Below are 26,747 nucleotides of genomic sequence, written 5' to 3' on the forward strand. Positions count from 1 at the left end.
TTTCCACAAAAATATATTTAATAAGCTTGTTATATAAAATCAAACATTTAACATTTTCAACATTTTATCAATTCAAACTCACGGATAACTAACTTGGAGTGCTTTGTATTTTGGAAGATTACCTAAACTAAAAATATATTTACATATTTACAACACATGTAAATGTAACTGAAGAGCTACTTCAATTAATATTGAAATTCACAGAATTCTAGAGATCTATAGGCTAAAAATGCCATAAATTTTTCTGTAATCAAATGTACTGTACTAATTATGAACAATGTCTTAACTATTAAAAGGAAAAAATCTGGGAGGGAAATGGTAGGTTTTAAAGTTCTATGACAAATCCTTAGAAGATAAAAATGTGTAAAATCAATTTAATGACCAAGATTTCTTAATGAATCCCTGATTGTCATTTTTGGCAGCTCAACCCAGTCTGTGGGGATGGCAGTGTGCTACATACTGTCGGGGACCCACCACTGTCTCAGAGCCATGGTACTAAATGCTTTAAGAGCCCTGGTCAAAAGTAAGGAAGTGATAGCAACTTTTGAGTGCTGTATACACCTCTCCCATACAGGCTAAGACCTTATGCCTACATTTATTCCTAAAAAATTACAGGCCCTTTACCCTTTCATACCAAAAAATATGTTCTCAACATGTTTCAAAAGGGTTCTTTACGTTTTGGGAGGGAACCCTATATATTATATATATATACATTTATCACAATTAAGGTCCCAAATCCCATTCTGTGTTTTGAACTGCACAATGGTAATATTTAAACTAACTGATTCCAGATAATATTCCATATTAAAGCAGTACACATCTTTTTTTTTAAATACTGCATAGGTTCTGTTTTTTAAAGAAAGATATTGCTACTGTCCAAGTTTACCAAGTGATCATTCCTATTTAATATCTGGTTATAATGAGACATTTCTTGCTGCATTTGTCTTCACTGAGAATATTCAAAGCAGTTTCTAATATATAGCATTTAGAAGTGTTTGCTGTGTCGGCTCTTAAAATAATAATCATTTTTTTCTCAAAATATTTTTAATAACAAAATACATGTAAAATTAGAATTTTTAATTTCCAAAAAGCTGCCTTTATTAACCAAAGTACTTGTTTGCAGTTTTTCTAATCTGTGAAAATACTTTAAAGCCCTTACAAAACTTAAATTTTATTTTTAAAAAATTAACTTAAAAATTCTTGCCATGTTGCTGAGCATACCACTGCTGTCTCTGCTTGCGGTTTTCCAACTCTGTGAGAAGAGCCTGTCTGTAGGCTTCATACATTTTAACAATCTGTTCCAGTTCTTTCATGAAAAGCAACTTTAGCATTCCCTGGTATGTATCCAGGTCAGCCAGCTGGAAGAGTTCCCACTTCAGAATGTGGTCATATCTGTTTTAAAACATAATCATGCATATGTTCACAACACATACATAAATATGTATTTACAGCAACAAACTGATCTATTTTTATAAAGATCAACTTTATTACATCTAAACAAACCATAAGCTTTAATTAAAAATAACTCAGTTGTTAACTTACTTAAATATACTATTTTTTTAGGGGGAGGAGAAAACTGCTGATGCTACTTCATTTCAATTTAAGTTAAAAAATACCAATTTCTTTATCAATTATTCTACTATTAACATTAGACAACAATGAACACAGATTTCAAACCACTGTGGTTCTATAATTTCAGAAGAATACATATTCTACGCTATTCATAAGTTCACCTAAAGTTTAATTGTCAGGAACTTAAGAATGCTTTAGACCATATTATGCCCAAAGACAATACATAAAAATGGGCAAAGTCACTTGTGTTATTAGTGTTGACAGAACTTTCTGAGGAATGCTGTTCACTACAGCAAACAAGGAACTAAAAGAGGAATGAAGAGGAACCATCATTCGTGGGCTCTTTTCCTGAGGTTGATTAAAACAAAACAAAATCAGGCAGAAAGGGAAGAATAAGTTACTTTCAAAATGAGAGTAAGTATACTGTAGAAGTATGTGGAGAAGGACTCATGTTAGCTTGTATTTACATATATCTCAGAAGGCCTTTTAGTACTCCTGCAATGGTAAGTTGATCCCATACTGACAGGGAAGTATGCAACAAAAACAGTAATTTAATTTACACTCTGAACTGAAAGACCTGAAGACATCACTCTGATCCAATTTCCCCATCTTACAGATCAAGAAACAACCTAAAGAGGCCATATATTTCTTGCAAAACTGTTTAGTGACCAAAAAATGAGAAAGGCGGTGTTATGGACCAAACTACTTCAGAGTAATAGTTTTGAATGTTGAGATTAGACAAAGAACTTGAACTACAGCAGGTCATATACCTGTATGATAGTGAAGTTACACTTCTCAAATCATATTACAGAACAGATATAATCAGAAGCTTTGTAAATTCTAGTAAATTTATTTTTAATAGTCATTTATAATATTTCCTACCCAATGATCCTTTGTTTGGTAATTCATTTAACATCTTATTCCAAAAGGATTCTCTAATATATATTTTTAAAAGGTTTTTTAAAACGAGAAACAATAAACAAATAATGAGCAGTCAGTATGAGTCACAGACTGTGCTTGGCACATTGACTTATATTTCTGTACAACTTGGGTACGTGTAACCAGGAATACCAGGAGTACAATATGAAGAACCACAAGAGAAACATATCTTGTTGGATCCCAAATTTACCTACTTAATTACTTGAGTACTGCAAATCTATTAATAGGTATACTTGGTAGAAAGCTTTATATTCTCTTTAGTGGGAAACTCCAACATAAATTAGAGAGATACCATAAGAAATACTCAATGAGCCTCTATGAAGTAACAGTTGTGTTTCCTAGAACCTCTGCTATTCATGTAGCTTAGGATCTTATTTGTTTGAAACAAATTCATAATTTCTGTCAAAAAATCTTAACCCTCTAGAGTCAGAATTCCATAGCTAACGGGCATTTCAGCAATGTCTACTGATTCAAAATGCTTAAATTCTGAATGCCAGTTGAATTATAAGAACATTAAAGCTAATTTATCATGTGTACTTTCTAGCAAGTAAAAAGGGAGAAGACTAAATTGGTAAATATCATACTTGTTTTAAGATATGAACATCATTCTGTATAAGCATTCAAGTTTTTAAAAAAGGAAAAAGAAGGGGCGCCTGGGTGGCTCAGTCAAGCGTCTGCCTTCAGCTCAGGTCGTGATCCCAGGGTCCTGGGATCAAGCCCCACATCTGGCTCCCTGCTCCACGGGGAAGCCTGCTTCTTCCTCTCCTACTCCCTCTGCTTGTGTTCCCTCTCTCACTATGTCTCTATCAAATAAATAAATAAAATCTTAAAAAAAAAAAAAAAGGAAAAAGAAAAAAAGCTTCAGGCAATTTCCTGACTTCCCAATCACAGCATTTAGCATCAAAAATAGGATTAAGGGTAGAAGCAACAATCAGAATACTTACAGAAAATCCTTTGGGAAGAAGAAAAAGTGCTCTAGAAAAGCACAGATGAGAAAAGTATGCAAGGCACCCATTTGCATTCCAAAATCTTGCCCCCTGCTGTTTCTATGGGAATTACTTCCCTTCTCATGTAATACTTCCCAATACACTGTTTTGTTGTTTCTTAGGAAAAAATATAAAATTCCCATTCTTTTCTTCTTAACTAGACAAATCATCTGATTCCCCAGGTTTAATTTTTAGTCACTTAATGGTTTAAACATACAGGTAGGGGTGCCTGGATGGCTCAGTTGGTTAAGCGTCATCAGATTCTTGATTTGGGCTCAGGTCATGATCTCGGGGTCCCGGGGTTGAGCCCCTACATTGGGCTGCCCGCTCAGTGGGGAGTCTGCTGGTCTCCCTCTCCCTCTGCTCCTCCCACCATGTGCTCACTCTCTCAAATAAAGAAATCTTTAAAAATATATATATACAGGTGGGGCGCCTGGGTGGCTCATTCGGTCAAGCATCTGCCTTCATGATCTCAAGGTTGCCTGAGATCCCTGCTCAGCAGGGAGTCGAGTCTGCTTCTCCCTCTCCATCCCCCACGCGTGTGCTCACGTGCACACTCTAATAAATAAAATCTTTAAAATATATATATATATACACACACACACACACATATATATATATATATTACATATATACACACACAAGTAAATCATTCAGAAAATAGGCTGTAAACTACTTCAGCAGCCTATGCTTATTGTATCACTTCAGCTGTTTTTCCTGGGGCAGTATTCTACTTATAAGTAACCCATGTATACAAACATCAACTGCTGTAATCCTGCAAAAAATGTGTTCACACTCCAGTGGATGCTTAAGGAGCCAAAAGTGCTGCTATTTCCAGCTCCAGGGATCACAATGCAGCCTAAGTCCCTTCCCTGGGCCTGCCCTCCTAGGGTGTGCCTACTCTTCCTTTCTGCCTTCACCCAGAGCTGGGGCGACGGTGACACTGCAGGACTGCCAAGGCAGAGGAATAAAATACGATCCATGCCACGGTACTGTTGGGCACTGGTGTTGGGGGGGGGGGTGGTGAGGAATAATGGAAAGTACGTATGTTCCTGATGGTCTTTTTCCTGTTCTATACTAACCTTATCATTTATTCTGTAGTTCAGCTTGATTACAGTTGTAGGACGCATTACAGACTTTGGTGAGCAGCTTCAGAAACATAACTTTAGTTAAATTCATAAATAAAAATTTAGAATATAAACTAAGTCAAGTTTGGAAGTATATGCAAAAATTGTTTTGGTGAGTTGCTGCTAGAGATAGAATTTTAAAACTTCAGGAAGTTAGAAGATGGGCAATTGTTTAGCAAAAGGAAAAACATGCTAGTTTTTTGACTAAAAAACCTCTCCTTTTGTTAAATGATTCTTCATTATCTACTTCATAGATAACAGCTCATCCTTTGTTGACTACATATCAACCATTTCCATCTTATGTAGAGACAAAAATTTTGGACCAACTAAAAATTTTAGCAACAGGTTCCTAAACCTCTCATTTTAAGTTTTTAAGCAGTAAAGAACTCTCATTTTAAGTTTTTAAGCAGTAAAAAAGTACCTGCTCTCTTGTTTCAGTATGGCTCATTCTGAGAGTCCTGACCTATTTGGAAAAATAACTAAGTTGCTCATTTCCTAAAGTTTTAAAGCTAGCCCACAGAACCAGAGTTGAAAGGGCTATAATCTTTGGGAGTCTGTTTCTTTTCATAAACAGCAAGGAATTCCATTTCAGTATGATCTTTTTTCCCAAAAAAGGGAAGCTTTTTATGTTATTTCTCTCTAATAATGACTATAAAGTAGAAAGAATAACCCTCCTCAATCTTATCAACTCCCAGAAATAAGAAAATTTAACAGTTGGGCATATATTCTTCCAGACTTAAGGAAAATATAAATACACATATATGGCATAAGATCAGCATACGAACAAAGGCTATACATACTGGTTGGTCAAGTGGTAACAAGAGTGAAAGAAGAGAGGGAAAAAGGGAAGAAAAGTCCATCTGCCATCATTCCTTACTCTATTCCTATAGTGTATGGGTAGGATCAGATAAAGAAACTGCAGTAGGTTAGACACCAAATCAAGCTAAACATCTATGGATAAATGTGTACCTAATTTCAAGTAAACTAAAATGAAACTTTTGAAAAGCAAGGTTTATATCTTGCAAAATAATATCTATAATTAAAATCTTTTTAAAAATCACATTATCAAGGTTTACATTTGACTTGGAAAAAAAGAACCAATGCGTTAGGACTAGAACCCTGGAAGATGGTTTTGTCTCCACATCAGGCCATAGATTAAAAACTGTGAATCTGCAGACTGAGAAGAATGTTTATGCTGGTCAAAAATTAATATTTCATAGTAAATGACCAATAACTTTATAAGAATGTTAATCTGGCCTAAATGAGCAGAATCATAAATAATTATGAGACTTATCCTTGAGGTAACAAACTATTCAAATTAAAAGCCCGAAAAGAAGCCAATAAAAACAAATGGCTCTAAGCCAAAAAAATAACTTCTAAAATCCCTAGGCTAAAGGCATACATACATGCATGCATGAGCCCCCACCCAACACAGTTGGTAAATACATATTATGGTAAAAATTTAGATCAGATTTGGCTTAATTCCTTGCAAATTTTATTTCAATGATCATCCTTTAAAATTATGGAAAAGAGTTACTATTTCAAAAAAGTATATATGAAAGGTTTTACATTCCTTTTATTTGAATATCAAAGATTTAATTTTTTTCCCAAATTCACTGTCCAATCATCTTAAACTATCTAAAACTCTTCTTTGGGCTATTTTATGCTGTTAATTTTGGTTTCTGAAATACAAAAGAGTAAGGCTACAAAAACCAGGAACTAAATGTTACCTTACAGAGTTGTTGTTAAAAGTACATGTACTCATATATGAAATGCCTAGCAAAGTTTAACAAGAATTTAATAGCTGCTCAGTATATATAGTACTTATTAAATAAGTTAATAATGACAAAAATTAAGAGCATGATCCTTGAAACTAGAGATAAAGGTTCGAAATCCACCACTTAATAGTTGTATGATCTTAGCAAAGATAAAGTCTCCATTTTTTTAACCTGTAAAATGGTTTTTGGAAAGATTACATGAGATAACATATGTAAAAGTTTCACATCATAAGATACACAGGAAGCAATGGATAATCAATAACTATTTGCTTTCAAAAACTCCCTTTTCTGGGGTGCCTGGGTGGTTCAGCTGTTAAGAGTCTGCCTTCGGCTCAGGTCATGATCCCAGGGTCCTGGGATTGAGCCCCGCATCGGGCTTCCTGCTCGGCAGGAAGCCTGCTTCTCCCTCTCCAACCCCCCCTTGCTTGTGTTCCCTCTCTTGCTGTCTCTGTCAAATAAATAAAATCTTAAAAAAAAAAACAAAACTCCCGGGCGCCTGGGTGGCTCAGTTGGTTAAGCGACTGCCTTCGGCTCAGGTCATGATCCTGGAGTCCCAGGATCGAGTCCCGCATCGGGCTCCCTGCTCGGCAGGGAGTCTGCTTCTCCCTCTGACCCTCCCCTGTCTCATGCTCGCTCTCTATCTCATTCTCTCTCTCAAATAAATAAATAAAATCTTTAAAAAAAAAAAAAAAACTCCCTTTTCGGAAATCATGGCACTTTTAATATACCAGTGTTACTAATCCTTATCATGTTGGGTTATTGATCTGAATATCTACTTCTGTTTTTCCAGAAGACAGAAGCTCTTTGAGACAGATTTCATTTATTCACGATTCTATTTCAAGAATAGTGCCTACTGTGGCACCCAATAAATATCCTCAATGAGCCTGGCAAATTCACAGGCATCTTTAAAAACTAGCCCACGTATTTTCTTCTTCAGCAGCTTTCCTTGCTCCACTCAAATAATAAGAAGCTATATTAAGTGCTTATGCAAGGCAGCCACTGTGCCATGTCCTTTAAAATGCATGATCACTTACCCCCATAGCTCAGTAGAGGGAAAAAAAACTTAGATCTAAGTTCAGTGACTTGTTCAAGGTCATTCAATATGTAGATGGTGGAGCCAGAAATGAGACTCAGTTTCTTCCTGAGGGATCTTGACCACTATTTTATACCTCTGCCTCCAATCATCATCATCATCATCATCTTTACTAAGCTCTCTTAATGTACAAGGTATTGTGATTAAAAATACTTTAGATGCACTATTTTATTGAATTCTTAACCCTAAGAGTAGGCACTATTCCTATCCCCAATTTACAGAAGACAAAACTAAGTTAAGCACTCTGCATGGGGTTACACAGCTAAAAAGTATCCGTGAACTCAAATCATCTCATCCCAGAACTTGCAACCATTACCTGTATTATTTCCTCAACACCCCTCTGTCCTGCTGCTTCTTCATCCTCGTACCTAGGACTTCCCTGGGTCCTTACTTTTATCACACAGTATGTACCACTTATTTACAAGTTAATCTCCCCTAGGAGAACATAAGCTTCTTATTGTATCCCTAGTATAATATAACACAGGTCTGCATACAAAGAAAGTGAAGAATCAACAAATGTTGGCAGAACTCACATTTCTAGTCAATGATTTTTAAACTTTATAAGCTGTTGATAGCCCTTCCTCAAGTAAAATATTATTTAGAAGCCCGATATTATTAAGAGAAAAAACATAGCGCTGTGTGGGTTAAGTAGCCCAGAGACTCCATTCCAGTTCCACTCACCCCTCAACAAAACTATGCTATAAATTCACTTACTTCACAGGGGCTCGAGCATACACCTGAAGCCAGTCAGGAATTTCTGCAGTATGATATGGATTTGCAGGTACCAGAAGGGACTGATTTCTTTCGGTTTGCTGTGGCTGATATGTGACAGGAGGGGGTTGGTCATACCGAGGTACGCTAAGAAAAAAGAATCAACATTCATCAGGATAAAGGCTCTAAATCTAAATAAGAAATTGTAAAGAACAAATAATATTTAAATGTTTTTCAATGTGCCTCTTGCCCAAACTGAATTCCTTCTACCACCTAAAAAAACAGAAGTCTGACTTTTTTTTTTTTTCCTTACCACACCATAAGGTAAAGTAAAATCCACCTTCTCTTGGAAATTAGTAGTCATTAGTGATGGATATAAACCTAAGCTAAATCTTTACATATAATTTTTTAAGGATTTTTATTTATTTGAGAGAGAGAGAGAGAACAAGTGGGAGGAGGGGCAGAGGGAGAAGGATAAGCAGACTCCCCGCTGAGCACGGAGCCCAAAGTGGGGTTCAATCCCAGGACCCGGAGATCATGACCTGAGCCGAAGTCAGACACTTAACCAATTGAGCCACACAGGTGCCCAAAATCCTTACATATTTTTAAGAGATTTCTTCTGTCTGGTATTTATTCTTTTCAAGGAACCCGAAAGGAAGCTATAAAAAATTTGGAGCTAAATTACAACCTTTATACCAAGGCTTAAAACTAAAAGTAATAATTTTCAGTAATAACTAGTAATTAGCTGTAAATTTATATTGGAAAGGCTGATAGTTTCTCTCAAAATGAGAATGGATACTTTCTTCCTCCGTTAGGCTGAAAAGAGGATTTGGAATATGCAGTACAGTGGGAATGAGAACTGCGCTTCAATTTCCACAATAACCATTCTGCTTTTACCAAATTATGAGAACATATGGGAGTTAGAGTTGATTAGAACCATTTTAAATCACAGAGACTTAAAACAAAAAGAAAAAACAGACCATGCTTTTAATTAGTTCTAATGGCCTAACTGGTGGGACAGAGAGAACAGCAAGGTGGAGAGGCAGTTGTTATATGGGAAAATGCTAAGGAAAAAGCACTGAACCACTTGAAGCCTAAAGACTGAAATTTGGGAGGCCAAAGTGATCTATTCCAGAATAGGAGACAAAACTGGAAGAGCCTGCTCCACACATCAATATTTATGTGTACATCAGAAAAGGTCACTGCAATACTAACCTAGGATTAAGATAATTGTTAGACTGTGATTAACAATTTAAAGATCAAAGTCCAAATGGCACTGCAATTTTATATTTATCTCTTCTTTCATAAGTAGGTACAAAGTAGGTACAAAGTGAAATATCCTTTGATAGCACAATTGGGGGGTGGGAAAGAACTGAGGCTTTGAAGTCTCATATGCCTGAGAGTTAACCTTAGTTTGGCCACCTCATGAGTTATATGAATGTGGGCAAAACTGCTTTACTTCTCTAAGCTTCAGCCTTCTTATTTGTAAAATTGGAATAAATTCATACCAAAGATGATTGTTCTCAACAGTAAATAAATGAGCTAGTAAGTCAAGTGTTCTGTATAAAGATTAGCATAATAGAGACAATAAAAAATAGTTATTAATACTATCGATGCGAGCTTAAGAAAGGTGTTTGTTCTCTCTGGTTTAATGTCTACAGAGCTGCTAAGAGAAGCAAATTGTGAAAATGCCTTGTAAACTATAACAATTCTATAATAATGTAAGGTTACTGATGATAAACAGAAAAGTCAGCTCAATATACTCTCAAATCTGGTTGTGTGGACCACGGAGTCTTCTGCCACCTGGTGATAGCAATCTGTCATCATGTTTGGTTCTTTTTTTTCCTTTTTGCATTTTCCATCATTCTTAGTCAACAAACATCTGGCTGCATTCCCACTATGTGCCTGTGTGTTGGGTGCTGGGAGTTCCACTCATCCCTGCCCTTGGTGGGAATCGTGATCAGGTAGGAGGGGGCCTGAAAATGGAGGCTAGGGAGGCCAGCAGCTTGCCTGAAATGGTTTAGAGAGTAGGCAAAGGGACCAGAGCCCAACACAGGCAGAGCAGTTGGTTTGGTTCTTTTGAAGTGATGACAATTTCAGTTGTTCAATAAACACTGACTGAGGGCCACTAAATGGAATCGCTGGGAAAAGAAACTTTTCCAAACTGAATTAATAAATCCAAATATGTAAAATGATAAAATAATGATAAAGCTTAGTTTTCTAGGGTATAATATTAAAGTATATTTTCATAACAATTTTAATGGTTCTAAAAAATGCAGAACTCTGCTATAACCAAAGATTGTATTATGCTAGATGATACAAGGAACACCTATCAACGTGCTGATGATACTCTACCCATTTTAAATTTTATGGCTCAGAGGTAGTTAACAGGAATTTATTTGCTATTTCATGACTAAGCTAGTACTAGTTTTTTTTAAATGTACTTTGAAATACAGTGTGTGTGAATTTTACATTTATATACAGCACACCGCAATTTGGATTAATCACCTTTCAAGTGCTCAATAGCTACATATGACAACTGGCTACAATATTCACAGGGCTAAAAGTTTGGTCACATGAGACCTACTGATAAGCCCAAAGGATCACTGGCTACATTTATTAAACAGATCTGGGATGTTTTGTACAGTTCCAATTTTCTCTTTCACAGTAAGAAACAGAACATAGTCAGAAACTGAATAAAACAGCAAGATGCTATAATTCAGAAGTATATTATGACATATTAGGAGGGAGGTCTGTATTATTTATAGAATTTTAAATGGAAAGAGAGATGTTTTAATTATTTCAATTTCTGGGTATCTACAATAAAAACATTTTGGTATATTAAAGCAGAATCTGATCATACGAATACTGATTATGTTTTTTGAGGTTGTTTTACAAAGTTTTTTTTAATTTTTTTTTTTTTAAAGATTTTATTTATTTGATAGAGAGAGACACAGTGAGAGAGGGAACACAAGCAGGGGGAGTGGGAGAGGGAGAAGCAGGCTTCCCGCCAAGCAGGGAGCCCGATGCGGGGCTCGATCCCAGGACCCTGGGATCATGACCTGAGCTGAAGGCAGACGCTTAACGACTGAGCCATCCAGGTGCCCCTAATTTTTTTTTTTTAAGATTTTATTTATTTGACAGAGAGAGACACAGCGAGAGAGGGAACACAAGCAGGGGGAGTGGGAAAGGGAGAAGCAGGCTTCCTGCTGAGCACGGAGCCCGATGCGGGGCTCGATCCCAGGACCCTGGGATCATGACCTGAGCCGAAGGCAGATGCTTAATGACTGAGCCCCCCAGGTGCCCCAAAGTTTTTTTTTAATTATTAAAATCACTACTAAACATAAATCCAAAGAAAAATGTCATAAGCTTTCAAATATCAAACTTCAGGATGCCTTTCTCTTTGATGAAAATATGAGCTCAAAATCTAACATTAGACAATCTCAAAACTAAAAGTTGAAAATAAAATTGATACTATACCTAGGAGCACAGGGATGCCTATATTGAGCCTTCTTATTTGTGTGATCTACATAATAGGTTCCAAATTCTGATGACTCAACTCGCTCCCATCCTGGAGGAAGTCCTTCTCGCTCAAGAGGATGGCTCCAATGAGTTGTATTTGTGTTGTGATCTATATAGTATTTTCTCCCTCTCATTGTCCAGTCCACAGACCAGCCAGGAGGAAGAGGTAAATCTTCAGAACCATGGTTAGTTAAATTTCCTAAAGATGTAGCAGCAACTCTCCCAATACCTGAGGAGGAAGAGAGAAAAAGAAGGAATAGAACAATTATTCAAAGCTAAAAAATATGACATCTGGAGAAACAGTCACAAAATTAACTATCCTAATTATACTCTTCTGTTAAAATTCATAATTTTATAATTATAAGAATTTTCATAAAACTAGCCAGTATAACTAAAATTTAATTACAAAAAGAAGGAGGAACAAGACTCCCTCTTCAGAATTAGTTTTGGTTGATGCATCTATCACCAGGCTATACAAACATTTAACTATTAGCAAAGCTACTAAACATGTATACTGCTTAAAAGAAAAGTGAAGAAAATAAAATTTCACCACATTTAAGATTTAAGATTTGACATTTCAACTAAAACAGCAAAAATAAACTTGTAAAACTGTGTCCAGTTTATAATATCTTAAATATAATCTAGCTGTGCCCTAGAACCATTAAATAAATGTATCAAAGTAGCAACATGTAAGGTCAACATACAAAAGTCAATTAAGTACCTGTATATTAACAACAACTGGAAACAAATTATACCACTTATTATAGCTCCAAAAAATCAAATACTTACATATAAGTAAAACAGAATACAGACAACAAATTATGTGCAGAATCTGTACACTGAAAACTACAAAACACTGATGAAAGAATTGAAAGACAACCTACCATGTTAATGGATTGGAAGACTCAACATAGTTAAGATGACAACTCTTCCTGAAATGACCTTTAAGTTTAAGATAATTCCAATCAAAATTCCAGCAGGAGTTTTGTAGATACAGACAGAAACAGGCTCTAAAATGTATATGGAAAGGCAAAAGAACTAGAGAAGCCAAAAACATTTTTAAAAATAAGAATAAAGTTGGAGGATTCATGCTACCTGATTTCTTTTTTTCTTAAGTAATCTCTATGCCAAACGTGGGGCATGAACTCATGACCCCAAGATCAAGAGTCACATGGTCTACCAACTGAGCCAGCCAGGTGCCCCTCATACTATGTGATTTTTAAGACTTACTATAGAGTAATCAAGACAGTATGATATTGGCAAAAGGACAGACAGATCAATGGAACAAAGAATCCAAAATATACCTACACATACACAATCAATTGATTTTTAACAAAGGTAAAAAGGCAATTTGATTGAGAAAGGGTAGTTTTCAACAAATGACGTTGGAACAACTGGAATCCATATGCAAGAAAATTAATCACAATCTATACCTTCTACCTTCTTTTATAAAAATGAACTTAAGATGGATCATATATCTAAATGTAAAACATAAAAACTATAAATCTTTTAAAAGAAAAAGGAGGATAAATTTTCGTGACCTTTCATTAGATAGAGTTCTTAATCATGATGCTGAAAGTGTAATCCATGAAACAAAAATATTGGTAAATTGGACTTTATCATAATTAAAAATGTTTGCTCTATGAAAGACATTGTTAATAGAAAGAAAATCAAGCTACAGACTGGGAGAAAATATTTACAAGTCACAAATTAGACAAAGGATTTTTTTTTTTTTAAAGATTTTATTTGAGAGAGAGAGAATGAGAGAGAGCAGGAGAGGGAGGAGGGTCAGAGGGAGAAGCAGACTCCCTGATGAGCAGGGAGCCCGATGTGGGACTCGATCCCGGGACTCCAGGATCATGACCTGAGCCGAAGGCAGATGCTTAACCATCTGAGCCACCCAGGCGCCCTAGACAAAGGATTTTAATCTAGAATTCATAAAGAACTCTCAAAACACTAGGAAAATATTTTAAATGGGCAAAAGATTTGAACAGGCACTTCAAAGAAGATATATAGATGGTAAATGAGCAGATAAAAAATGCTCAAATCATATTAACCATCACGGACAGTGCTAATTTAAAAAAACCCTACAAATTAAAACCACAATGAAAGGACAATACACATCTTTGAGAATGGCCAAAAAAAAGGAAAAAAAAATCTGACAACATAAGTTGTGATGAGGATGTGAAGCAACTGAAACTCTCATACACTGCTGGTGGAAATGCAAAATACTTCAGCCACTCTGGAAAACACTTCAGCAAGGTCTTATCAAGTTAAATATGTTTTCCATATGATGCAGCAATTCTATTCCCAAATATTTAACCTAAACAAATGAAAATGCTTCTTCACACAAAAACCTGTATGGGGATGTTTATAGTGTTGAAAATGGAAACAACCCACATGTCCTTCAAGAGAATGAGTAAACCAGTACAATCATACAGCGGAATCTACAGTAAAAAGGAACTAATTATTGATACATGCAACAACATGGATAAATCTCAGAGGCATTACAGAGAGTGAAAGGAGCCAGCCTCAAATGTCTGTACATTGTATGATTCCATTCATATGAAATTATTGCAAAGGCAAAACTACTAGGACAGAAAATTGTGGTTGCCAGGAATTAGGGGTGCGGTGAAAAGACCAAGCAACTGTCACAGACCAAAGAACACTAACTACACAAAGGAACAGCAATGAGGTAATTTTTAGGGGTGACTGAAATGTTCTATAAACTGATTGTGTTGGCATTACATAGATCGATTGATCGATCGATCTATCTATATCAAAATTCACAGAACTCTGTACCTTAAAAAAAAACCCTAACTTTACTGTTTGTTATCTATCTATCTATCTATCTCAAAATTCACAGAACTCTGTACCTTAAAAAAAAACCCTAAGTTTACTGCTTGTTATCTATCTATCTATATCAAAATTCACAGAACTCTGTACCTTAAAAAAAAAAACCTTAAGTTTACTGTTTGTTATTGGGGGGGGAGGAAAGAATACCCTGGCTGCATCGTTTTATTCTCACAGAAGAATAGTAATTGTGTATAACTAATCACCCCAAACTCCAAGATTTAGTTTATTTTCATAGATTAATGACACAGATTGAGCTCTGCATGAGTTTTTCCTTGTTGATGTACAATCATCTTGATAAAAACTTCATTTAATTCAATATACATGTGAGAACTGCCAAAAGCATGTCAGAGCAAGAACAGTAAAGAAGTGGAGATAAGAACAGAGCACTGCGAAAAACTAGTTAGCCCAAAACACTACCCTGGTAATTTCTCCTTGTCCCTCCACAATCCTCCACCCTCTCCAGCAATGTAGGAGGTGATTTCAAATAACTGGTAAAGGAAAACTCAATTTGCTTAATATGTATAATAAGAATAGCACAACATCAATCTATAAGAAAAATTAGTTTTGCAAAAAAAAAAAAAAAAGGTACAAATTTATTAAAAAGAACATTCGGAAAAATGTCCCAAAGCAGAAAAAAAATGCAACTAAATTCTCCCATTAATTAAGAGAAAAAAGGAAGCAATCAATTCTCTAAAAGACCACAAAGAAAAGCAAGAATCCAAAAGATGGTAAGGCAACAGAGATAAAAGCTGTGCTCAGGAAAGAAAGAAAGATGAAGACAAAAACTGGAAGAACAAACATGCAGTGTTCGTTACAATGGAGAAACCTGGCAAATCTTAACCAAGTATGATCGTTAATATCACCAATAATGTCATATACATATACAAGTATCTCCCTATATTTGACATGATGAGGATACTTCACCTCTGTGCTTATTCTTTCCAAAAACCAAAAGCCCCATCTAATCATGAGAAAGACATGAGACAAAATCTAAATTGAAGGACAGTTCACAAAATATCTAGCAAGTATTCCTCAAAACTATCAAGGTCATGAAAAACAAGAAAAGACGAGGCAACTGTCACAGACAAAGGACACTAAGGAGAAATGACAACTGCGTGCAGTGTGGTACTCTGATTGGATCCTGGAACAGAAAACTGACATTAATGAAAAAACTGGCAAAATCCAAATAAAACTTGGGAGTTAATAAAAAATTCTTGAGTTCACAGATACTAAAAATAAAAACTCAGTTTACCTTTGGAGGTATCTAGGGTGCCAATTCATTATTCTAAAAACTAGTAAATAAAGGGAAAGATTTAGTATTTATCCTTTCTTATATGAATAGCAACCAAATAATTGATGAGACAGTTATTATAGAATTCCAACTAATCGAGAAGAAATGACAGAATTAGGGTATCGCCATTTGCAAAACCTAATGAAATACTGGATCTAGCCAATGATCATTAATGGCTGTCAAATCAACAGGGAAAAGGCCGATGGAGAACTTCATGATGAATGAACTGTACTGACATCTGATCCCATCATTAATTTTAGGATCAAAAAGAGAAATTAGTCATTATGTGCCTCTGGAACTGATGCAGCAGAATGTATACAACAGCATCTATGAACTATTTTGGCAAAAAGAGAAATGCAAGAAAGAAAATAAACACAGTCACAGTATCCTTTGAGAAGAAAGGCATATATTTCTAAAACATATGGGAACTACAGAACAAAACAAAGCTAACAAGCCTTTTGGTGAAATGGACCTTGGTTTCTGTCAAACTGCAACTGAAGGTTTATTTAATAAGTGTAGCTTAAGCAATTTCTGTACTTAAAGAAAAAATGTTTAAACAAAAAAGAAATAAGGCAATGTCTAAAGACATGCACATAGCAAATGACTTTAAAATCACATTTTAAAGCATGCAATGGCTTTATATTTTCTCATACTTCCATCATTAAAAATGTTGTATTACTGGCCATAACCAAGGATAGCAATTTAAAAAAATTAGAGTCAATTCACTGTACTCATACTGAGTTATTCATAAAAATGAAAACTTTTTGGCCCAACAGAGGTCCCCCTGGAAATACATAAACAGATTTCTAAATACAAACATTTTTAAAAACAAAAACTCTTATAGTAAAAAATAATAATAAAGTAATAAAAACTGTATAAGCTTAGAGATCAAAGTTGTGACAATTTTATTCATCTGCTTGGAAAATCCAAATTTCCATATACTGAACTTGCCTAAATCTAGAAACACATACACCTCTACATTTAAACAACATTAGGTACCAAACACCAGATTTAAACTATGATAAAATGTGAAATTCACATTTAGAGGAAACACAAAGACCCCTCTGTAAAAATTCATATTTTTTTTTAATTAAACCTCAACAATTTGATAAGGGGGCCAAGATGTCCTCAAAGTTCCAAACAGGCTCATCAGCTTTACCAGTGCCATCTAAAACCATGATTCCTAACCTTTTCATGATACACTCCACCTGTACTTTCTGAAAGTGCCATGTGCACTAATTTTTTTCAAACTATTTGGGATAATTTTATAAAACCTATTGAGAGAAGAATGTACAATACAAAAAGACTAAAAATCAGATTTAAAACAAAACATTCCTAGTAATAAAATAGGTCCAGAAGACAGGGAGGAAAAAAAAGCTATGTTAAGCTCTAACACATGAGACCTCTGCTCTAAGTTCAGCCAGGAAGTTGAAACTTCAATAGCCAAACATGTCAAATCTGGAAAAAGCATAGAAGAGCACAAAACACTCTTATAAAAGGCATGAACACTAACAATTATGAGTGTCTCCTCTGTCCCTGACCCTTTTCCAAATTTATTATTTCATATTCAAAATAGCTCTATAGGTAATAGAATCACTACCAATTTACAGATGAGAAAACAAAGGTTCAAGTAAGTTATTTCCAAAGCCAGAGAATGGTATACAAATGAAAAATTTATTACTAACAAAGTAATCAACAAACAAAAGATCAACTGTAATTCTTCAAAGAAAAGTATGACTGCTGATAATAAAAGAAAAAACAAGCTACCAATTTTGAATTCAATCAGTGGAAAAATAAGAACTTGTTTCTGGAGATACAAGGAAAAAATTTTAGTTTTTGTGTATTTTAGAAAAGAATGAGTGGCACTCATAATCCTCAGAATAACTTCAATTTGAAGGGATTGAATTGTGCAAACACCTTCCATGTATATAAAGTAATACATTCATAAACTAAATACATTATTACCCAAACACAAGGATAAAAGTATTATTTTGTCTCTCCACCAAGACTTTACTAGGTATGTCTCCAAAGAATTTAATCTCATACAACCCGGCAGATATCTGTGAAACCTGCCCTTACAGACAAAGTTTGAAAATTCTGGTTTACTAATTTTGTAGTGGCTACAGAGAATAAAATGGAATCTGGAACTCTAATGAAGGTCCACAAGCTTCAGGGTAATGAACACTAAATGCCATAGCCCAAGTTACAATTAAGATGTTGATAAAGAGATCTAAAGAGATCTACCTTTTCTCCTCCTCTGCAAAATAATTACAAATAAAGTTGTGGCCCTAAAGATTATTAACCACTTCTCAAAGATGATTCTGGGTTCACTAAATATTTATGCATTTCTTGGAGTAAACATTATTTCAGTGTTTTTTTGTAAAGGCTGACACTTTTCAGTTTGATTTTGGTAACCTGACTTCTTTAGTCATCTTTAAAAATAAGTTTTAAAAGTCTGTTACTTAAAACTGTATAGAACCAAATTATTTAAATGAAAAACAAAGGAATTCATTCTGCCTTTAGTACTCCAACTGAAGACTTCCTGTTAACAGCTAAATTCCTTCCTTTGGCCCATAGGGTAGGTGCCTGCCCAGTACACTGGCCAAATGTTAACGGTCAGATTTCACCGCTAAACCTAGAACTTGCTAAGCCCTGAAACCCCCTGAGATACTATACAACCTGTTTTTGGCTTCTGCCAAATACAATAAAATAAAGTTAACCCTTAAGATAAGGTATTTACTGAAGGTCTAAGTAACTGGCAGGATATACTACTTGCATTAAGTCATTACCAAACTATTTTCTTCCTTATCTTAATGTTTACCAACTTAGTAACAACAATCAAAATTTAAAGGTTGTGAAAATAAATCTGTCTATAGCACATCTTTACCCTCCCACAAACTTACTTTCTCCTTTCCATTCACTCTAATTCCTTGAATTCTCTTCAGCATTAATCTCGAAAACATGGTTTCAAGTCTTTTCAAGATGAATTCAAGAAACTTCCAGCTATTGTTTCATATTCAGATTTTTTCCTTCTGGAAAAGACAGCTGTTAGGCTTTTCTGCTTGGTTAGTAATTGGTTATTAATCCTTCCCTGACACTTAACAGACTCCTTCAAAAAAGCACTGTTTTTCTCTAAAAGGTAAAACATTAAATCTTATTGCCCTGATATAAATTAATGCTATTAAGTGAAATTTCTCAAGCACATTATCACTCTAATAAATGCAAATCTTTTTTAAAAATGACTCCTCAGTTTGAAAAAGTATCCAATTAATTTGTATTTTATTTATCCCTAGTTCATGATTGGAAAGTTATTTTGAAATCTGTCATTAAACTTATAAAAACTATGTCAGACTGCCACTAAGAGAGGATCAGTAGAAATTTAGTTCTTGCAGTATTTCCTCAATGACACTCTGTGAATCAGAATTTTAAAACAATATTTTAACATGGCATTATTAATTCTTCATACTTTCATTTAGGAAGAAAAGTGTCATGAGTTCTCAGTGATGTTTGCAATATAAATACACATGATAAAAGTAAGTGCGAAGAACAATCTGTATTTATGGTAAACAAACTGTTTTAAGCTTTTATTCCTGCTACCTCTCAGCCACCAAAACTGTCTTAAGACTCCAGACTTGAAATCTCTGGATTCATTCACTTAGTCAACCATCTATGCTAATCCTATCTGAATCTTCTCTTTTCCCTATCTCTCATATCCCATTTGTGGCCAAGTCCCATCAATGCAGATGAGTCCCACTTCTCCCCTTTCTAAATGTTTGCAGCCCAAGTCAGGTCCTCATTAACATTTAAAATAATAACCTCCAAACATTCACCAAATGGAAGATTATGAAGTCAATGAAACTACCCATAAATAGTATATAACATTAAGAAATTTATTCAAGTAAAAAGCAGGGATATAAAACTGTACAGAATATAATCACAACAATGTTAAAAAAAAAAAAAAAGAATACCATAGGAAAAGATGAAGGAAATAACTGAAATACAACGAATCTCTGGCCTGATGAGCACTTTCCCTTAACTTTTCTGCTTTTTGCAAATTTTCTACAGTAAGCAGCTATTACTCTAAAAAATGATTTATTTTTTAAAACTTACTATTTTGTTTGGGTAACAAATCATTTCTGAGGTTTAAAACTTATGATATTAGAAACAGCCAAAATAAACACCAAAGTATGCAACTGTCTAATCCTTTAACCTATACATTCTTTAAAAACAAAAAGGCATGGGGCGCCTGGGTGGCTCACTTGGTTAAGCCACTGCCTTCGGCTCAGGTCATGATCCTGGAGTCGCGGGATCGAGTCCCGCATCGGACTCCCTGCTCGGCAGGGAGTCTGCTTCTCCCTCTGACCCTCCCCCTTCTCATGCGCGTGCGCTCTCTCTCTCAAATAAATAAATAAATAAAATCTTTTAAAAAAAAAAAAAGGCACTGGGGTGCCTGGCTGGCTCAATCAGTGGAGCAGGCGACTCTTAATCCCCACATTGTGAGTTCCAGCCCCACGCTGGGTGGAGATTACTTAAAAAAAAAAAAAAAACCACCAAAATCTTAAAAACAAAGACACTCATCCATGCTCATTTCTATATGCCTAGAAAACCTCTCCTCTTCGATGTCCCAATGAAATTCCAATGTCAGCTTTCACAAAATAAGCTTTTACCAACTATTCTCCATTATTCCTCAGTTTTCAAAACTCCAGGGATTTACTTCTCCTAAACCCATAATTAAGTCTCATTTTTCCCTTAAAAGCATCACAGACTTGCCTTTCCTCTCCAATACCCCTGGTACCTGCAGTCATCTTTTCTCCAGCACTCTATCCTGAGTACAACTAGTAATCTTTAAACACTGCTTTCATAAAAATGACTTGTCTTTGAAATCTGCAATGGCTTCTGTTTGATTTAAATTTGTTTGTTTGATTAAAATTTAAATCCTTCAGCTTGTTATTGGACCACAGATCTCCTTTCTACCTCACATCTTCTTTCTTCCAGTTAGTAGAACTACATAGTTCCTTGGATTTACAAGTGCACTCTGTTTTCAGCAGGGCTATTCCAAATTTTTCGTCTAAAATGCCTTTCTTCTGCCCCATTAAACTAAAGTCCAAGCTCAAAGTACAGTTCAAGTTCTACCTCTTCCATGAATCGTTCTTTAAGTGTTAATAATCATTCTTCTCTCTCTTCCAACTCCCTACTGCACTTACTGTCAGTACCACAGAGTATAACAACTGTTCTGTGATTACTGTGCATATACTGGTTTTGTTCCCCAAATAAGATATCAGAGAGCAGATACCAAGAAGGTCAGAGAAAATGCTAGACACATAAATGATTAATACTACATGAATAAGGGCGCCTGGGTGGCTCAGTCAGTTAAGCATCTGGCTCTGGTTTTCAGCTCAGGTCATGATCTCAGGGTTGTAAGATCAAGCCCTACATCGGGACACGACAGGCATGGAGCCCGCATAAGATTCTCTCTCTCCCTCTTACTCCGCCCCTCACCCCCCAAAATACTAAATGAATGTTTTCTACATTCCTGCTCCAAACTGTTTGTTTGTTGTTGTTTTGAGAGAGACAGGAGGGAGAGAGAGAGAGACAATCTTAAGCAGGTTCCACACCCAGCATGGAGCCCGATGCCAGGCTCGATTTCATGACCCTGAGATCATGACCTGAGCCGAAATCAAGAGTCAGACACTTTAACAGACTGAGCCACCCATGCGCTGTTTTCAAGTTACTTTGTTTGAAGTTTCATAGGTTAAAAAGTAAATGTCTCATGGATTTATTTTTATCCTGCCAAGATTTAAAGCCTGCAACTTACCAGGAAAAAAACAATTAGATAAAAAACTTTAATTTTCAGCTTGCTTCAGTTTATCTAGTGTAATCCAGTACTCTGGGAATAAAGTAGAACTGTGCATTTTTCCTATCTCTTCTGCTCCTTGTACAAGTATTCCCAAGTTAGCAAATATGGAAAACAAATTTTAAAAAATTATATGGCTAGTATTTTTATTCCTAAAAGAACAAAAGGACAGACAACACACAATTAACCATTTGACAGTAAGTCTTTGTGACCAACCTGGGAAATAATTATTGGCCTAGGAAAACAGTTTTGCTAGGAGAAACAGTGCAGGCTGTAGCTAAGGAATGATGCAGTTGCCCAAGGTATCCTTTACTGTGCCCAATTCTTCCTATTCACCTTTCCTTTCTCAGGTTTAAGACCAGGTTCTTTGAAACTCTAACCTTCCCATTCTATCAAACCTAAACCTAGATTCAATCCAACTGTAGACATTAAATTCTCTAGGTTTTCAAGGTTCATAGTGTTAACAGTCTAGATAGCCGGGCGCCTGGGTGGCTCAGTTGGTTAAGCGACTGCCTTCGGCTCAGGTCATGATCCTGGAGTCCTGAGATCGAGTCCCACATCAGGCTCCCTGCTTGGCAGGGAGTCTGCTTCTCCCTCTGACCCTCCTCCCTCTCATGCTCTCTGTCTCTCATTCTCTCTGTCTCAAATAAATAAAAATTTAAAAAAAAAAATCTTTAAAAAAAATAAAATAAAATAGTCTAGATAGCCTTCAGGTAAGTACTAAATTTTTATAAAATGAGTTAATAAAATAAATGGGCACAAAATTCTTTCACTCAGCATAGATTACGAATTATTTGCAAGCTGGCTTAAGAAAACTGGCAAAATGGAAAAGTATTTTTCTGGTAGTGTCTGTTGGGTTCCCAAGAAAATCCAGAAAAGAGCATCTTTTTAATTGTTAATAAATCTAAACTAATGTAGGATTTATAATTTTAAGTTACCTGAAGCATGTCTCCCCTGATTCTGTGGCATTCTTTGGAAGAGATCGTGGTTGTATTCATAGTATCTATAGTCTTCATGTGCACGATCTCCAAGTGGGCGCCTTCTCTGACCATCAAAATAATTATCTGAATAATAATATCGGGAACCAGAGTCTCCATTTTCAACAGCAAAATTAACTTCTGTTAAAAATGACTGAGAAGAGCCATACTCTCTAGGGACATCTGCTAGACTCCGGGCGAGATAAGAAGGTGCAGATAATCTGTTGCTTTCTCTTCTCATTATTTCATGAGGTGTTCTTTGAATTGGAGTTCTTAGGAAACTCTGGTTTCTGGAAACTATTCCATCTCCAGATGCTGAAAAGGCATTAGGACTTGAGTCTGGCAGACAGATATCAGTTCGTCTTGGAATTGTGGGACCATGCCGAATAAATGAAGGCATGAGATCTACAATAAAATAAAACAGAGTAAAATGACTACTTCAGTTAGTAATAATTACACTTTTCAAAATTTGTTCATTTACATCTATTACCCCCAAATGCAAAATTTCAATGGACTTAAGCAAACACAATTTAAAATTCTGATTTAAGATAGTACTTGGGTATTTTAAAATTAAGGCTAATTTAATTAGTATTTTCCCACTCAAATGAATTTATAATTTGTATGAATGTGGTATGTGTACATTTAGTCAGAATCAAACGTATTCTGCATACCACCATACATAACATGATGAAATGTCAGTAAGCTTAATTACGGTTAATGAAATACTCATGAATAAATGTGTAAAAATAAGAAACAACCTAACAAATAGATACACATCACCAACATAATTTAAGATTATTCTGTTTGTTGATTTCACTTCATTTTCAAAATACCCAAAAATCCTTTTACAAGCAAACACAATTTCAAAAATAAAACAGAACATAATGCTATTCCCAAACATGTAAAAGTGGATTCCTTTCAAAAGACTTTAAAATAATCTGGTTTCCTCTCAGAATTACGTAATACTAGTACAGTAATCAAAAGTTGGAAAGTAAAAAATTTAGCTATGAAAACTAAAAAATAAAAAGATCTCATTTCAAAGAGGCATACAAATGTTCAATCAGTTCAAAAATGCCAAGCCTGGGGCGCCTGGGTGGCTCGGTTGGTTAAGTATCTGCCTTCAGCTCAGGTCATGATCCCAGGGTCCTGGGATTCAGCACCACATCAGGCTCCCTGCTCAGCGGGAGGTCTGCTTCTCCCTCTCTTTCTGCCCCTCCTCCTGCTTGTGTTCTCTCTCTCTCTCTGTCAAATAAATAAATATTTTTTTAAAAATGCCAAGCCCGAAACTATGGCTCCCTTAAGAACACACAATTATAATTCAAAACAGAAGATAAGAGTAGAACAATGGCCTTCAGGATATAGTACTTCTAAATACAGAACTTAAGTGGCTTAGACATGTCAGGTTACAAAGCAAATGACTTTATAACATGAAAAAAAACTAGATTTGGAAACTGTTTTATTCATTTATTAAGTAAACAATATTAGACAGCACTGATATTAATAAGCTTCAGAAGCTAACTCTAGACAGAAGTTAATATCCAAATAAACTTGCTTTAAAGTATGGCTAACATGGGGTGCCTGGGTGGCTCAGTCAGTTAAACCTCTGACTGGAGTTCAGCCTCAGGTCGTGATCCCAGGGTGGTGAGATCAAGTCCCCTGTCTGAGCTCAGCAGAGTCCGCTGCACTCTCTCCCCCTCTCTCTTAGCCCCTCCCCCCTTCAGTTTCTCTCTCTCTCGAATAAGTAAATAAATCTTAAAAAAAAAAAAAAGAAATCAATTTTCAGGGGTGCCAAGTTGGATCAGTGGGAGGAATGAGCTGCTCTTCATCTCAGGGTTGTGAGTTAGAGCCCCATGCTGGGTGTCGAGATAACTTAAATAAATGAACTTTAAAAAAAATAAATAAAAATCAATTTTCTGGTTACTGATGTACCCATTCATCTATTTTGTTGTTCTATAAGAAAGCACTGCAAATACAAGGATAAATCTCTAAGGCTAATGATGTGGTTATTATTTAAAAAACATGCTCTCCACACCTTTCTGTGTGATCCTGGGTAAATACTAGGAACCTCTATGAACAGCTTTCCCAATTACAGAATGAGGTAATGCTTAAGTCACAAGATTTGTAGGAGCTTCCAAGAAGGACACTTACACGAAGTGCCCACCATGCAGTATGAATATCAAAATATTAGTTCCTTATCTCGCAGATGTTTTGAACACACAAGCAAGAATTTAAAATTCAAAAGATACAGCTGAAAAAGCAGAGTCAAATGCTTAAACTGAAAAGTGTGGCGGGGAGGCAGAGAGAAACACAAACTATTAAAGTTCAAAAAAAAAAAACTTTTTGGCAATTTCTCCTAAAGTACGATAGAAATTTTTGCGTACTTCGCCTTTTTTTTGGACTCGGGGAGGGAAGGTGGTATTTGAAGCAATCCTCACTTAAATACCCAAACACACATGATTTTGGCTTCTCTAAGATCTAAGACTGATGATGAGGCTTTGGATAGCGGCTACAACAGCGACGATTAACTGTCACCTCCTCATGTCTACAACAGGCAAAAGGGCTAAGGAATTCTGCCCGAGTTCGCACAACTTCCTGCACGGACGAGTGACACCCGAAATGTTTGCAAACACAAGGCTTATCTCGAGGTATCTAGAAGAGGAAAAAGTGTGCCCCAGTCTAATCACTTTCACCCCTGTAGCATCAGGGAATCAGCAATTTAAGCGTTCCCAAAGAACCTCTTCTAGTAATCAAAACGAAACAACACTCCGCCCTGGAGGGGAACGGGAAAGTTTGTTATTTTCAGGGAGGCCCACGGGGGAAGGACTAATCTAAACTTCTTACACTTTATCGGCTTTCAAACAATGACCACCACTTCAGGCACAACACAGTTTTAGAAAATAGTATTTCACGGAGACCAACAGGAAAGAGAAGCCGCAGGGAGCCGCGTCGGGCGCCCGCGAGGCTCCCGGCTGCCGCTCGGGCCAGGTGTGGGTGCGCCCCGCCCGACACTCACTCCGCAGCAGAGGCGACGTCTCTTTCTTCACGTACTTCCCCTGCACCTCGGCGGGCTTGGACACTTCGTTCTTGGTTTTCTTTCGGGACAGCATCCTTGTCGACGAGGCCCCAGGCCGCGTCAAGCAGCCTCCTTAGGGCTCCGCGAAGGGCGATGGCCGGCCCCGCCGCCACCTCCGCCGGCGCCTCCGCCTCCTTCCCTCCCGAGCCGCCGCCGCCGCCGCCGCCGCCTCTCCGCAGCCCGGGGTCGCCCGCAGGGACTGCCGCATGTTCGGGGCGCTAAGCGCGCCGGCCACAACTCAGTCACTTGTCAGTTCCTTCCTGGAAATCTGCTCGCTCCGCGATGCTGCCCGAGAACTCCGTGAGCAGAGGCCAGAAACGCCCGGCCAGGGCCATGGTCCGTTGAGGGCCGCCTGGTAACCGCTACCGCCGCCGCCGCCTACGTCCCGTAAACTTTCCCCGCGGCCGCTGGGAATTCTGGGAAACTCGACGCAGCGCCAGCGCCGCCGCCCTTCCCCCACCCCAGCTCCGGGGCGCGGCTCGGGCTGCGGGACGCCGGGCGGCGCTGTCAGCTAACGGGCGGGCCCCTCTGCCTCCTCGGAGGAGAAGCGGGTCTTGCGGTCGGGAGACAAGGACCAAGTCCGCCCGACTGAGCGCGGGAAGCCGTCGCGCGCTCTTGCCGTGGAGCCCCTTCTACCCACAGATGTTTCCCCGGGACCTTGAGGGAGCGGGCGACGCCTCCCGGAGAAGCGTTCTTGTCGTCATACTTGTGTGAGGACGTCCCTGCCGGAGTTTCTTGGGCTGGTAAATTCAGGTCCCTGATAACGCAGAATGCGAATAGAGTTGAAAGGCCACAACCCCCAGGCTAGTGCGGTGACAAAAAATTCAAGATGCCTCTTTTTCTTGAAAACACTAATCTGTCCAGAAATCACTGATCAATCATCTTCTGTATGCCAGGGTGTGTCTCTCTGATAAAGGAAAAACAGAGGGAAAACGCAAAATGGAGTTTATACTACCTCTTCGATAAAT

The 26,747-nt window shown here is 36.9% G+C and overlaps 1 protein-coding gene across 2 annotated transcripts; it reads right to left on the minus strand.

Moving 5' to 3' along the window:
- Positions 1 to 26,291, minus strand: SAV1 (salvador family WW domain containing protein 1). Of its 2 annotated transcripts, XM_045900824.3 has the most exons (5): positions 25,720 to 26,206; positions 22,668 to 23,111; positions 11,687 to 11,957; positions 8,210 to 8,353; positions 1 to 1,392 (listed from the first exon to the last, which is right to left on the minus strand). In XM_045900824.3, exons 1-5 carry the CDS (start codon positions 25,811 to 25,813, stop codon positions 1,191 to 1,193), a joined length of 1,155 nt encoding a protein of 384 aa, XP_045756780.1. In that variant the 5' UTR covers positions 25,814 to 26,206; the 3' UTR covers positions 1 to 1,190. The 2 variants fall into 2 exon arrangements, with proteins under 2 accessions (XP_045756780.1, XP_064427096.1); XM_064571026.1 differs by lacking the exon at positions 8,210 to 8,353 and having other exon boundaries at positions 25,720 to 26,291.
- Positions 26,292 to 26,747: the final 456 nt, after the last annotated feature.

This window comes from Mirounga angustirostris, unplaced genomic scaffold, assembly GCF_029215605.1.
Source record: "Mirounga angustirostris isolate CCGP_5_RB_7025 unplaced genomic scaffold, mMirAng1.0.hap1 SCAF_9, whole genome shotgun sequence".
Taxonomy (NCBI): domain Eukaryota; kingdom Metazoa; phylum Chordata; class Mammalia; order Carnivora; family Phocidae; genus Mirounga; species Mirounga angustirostris.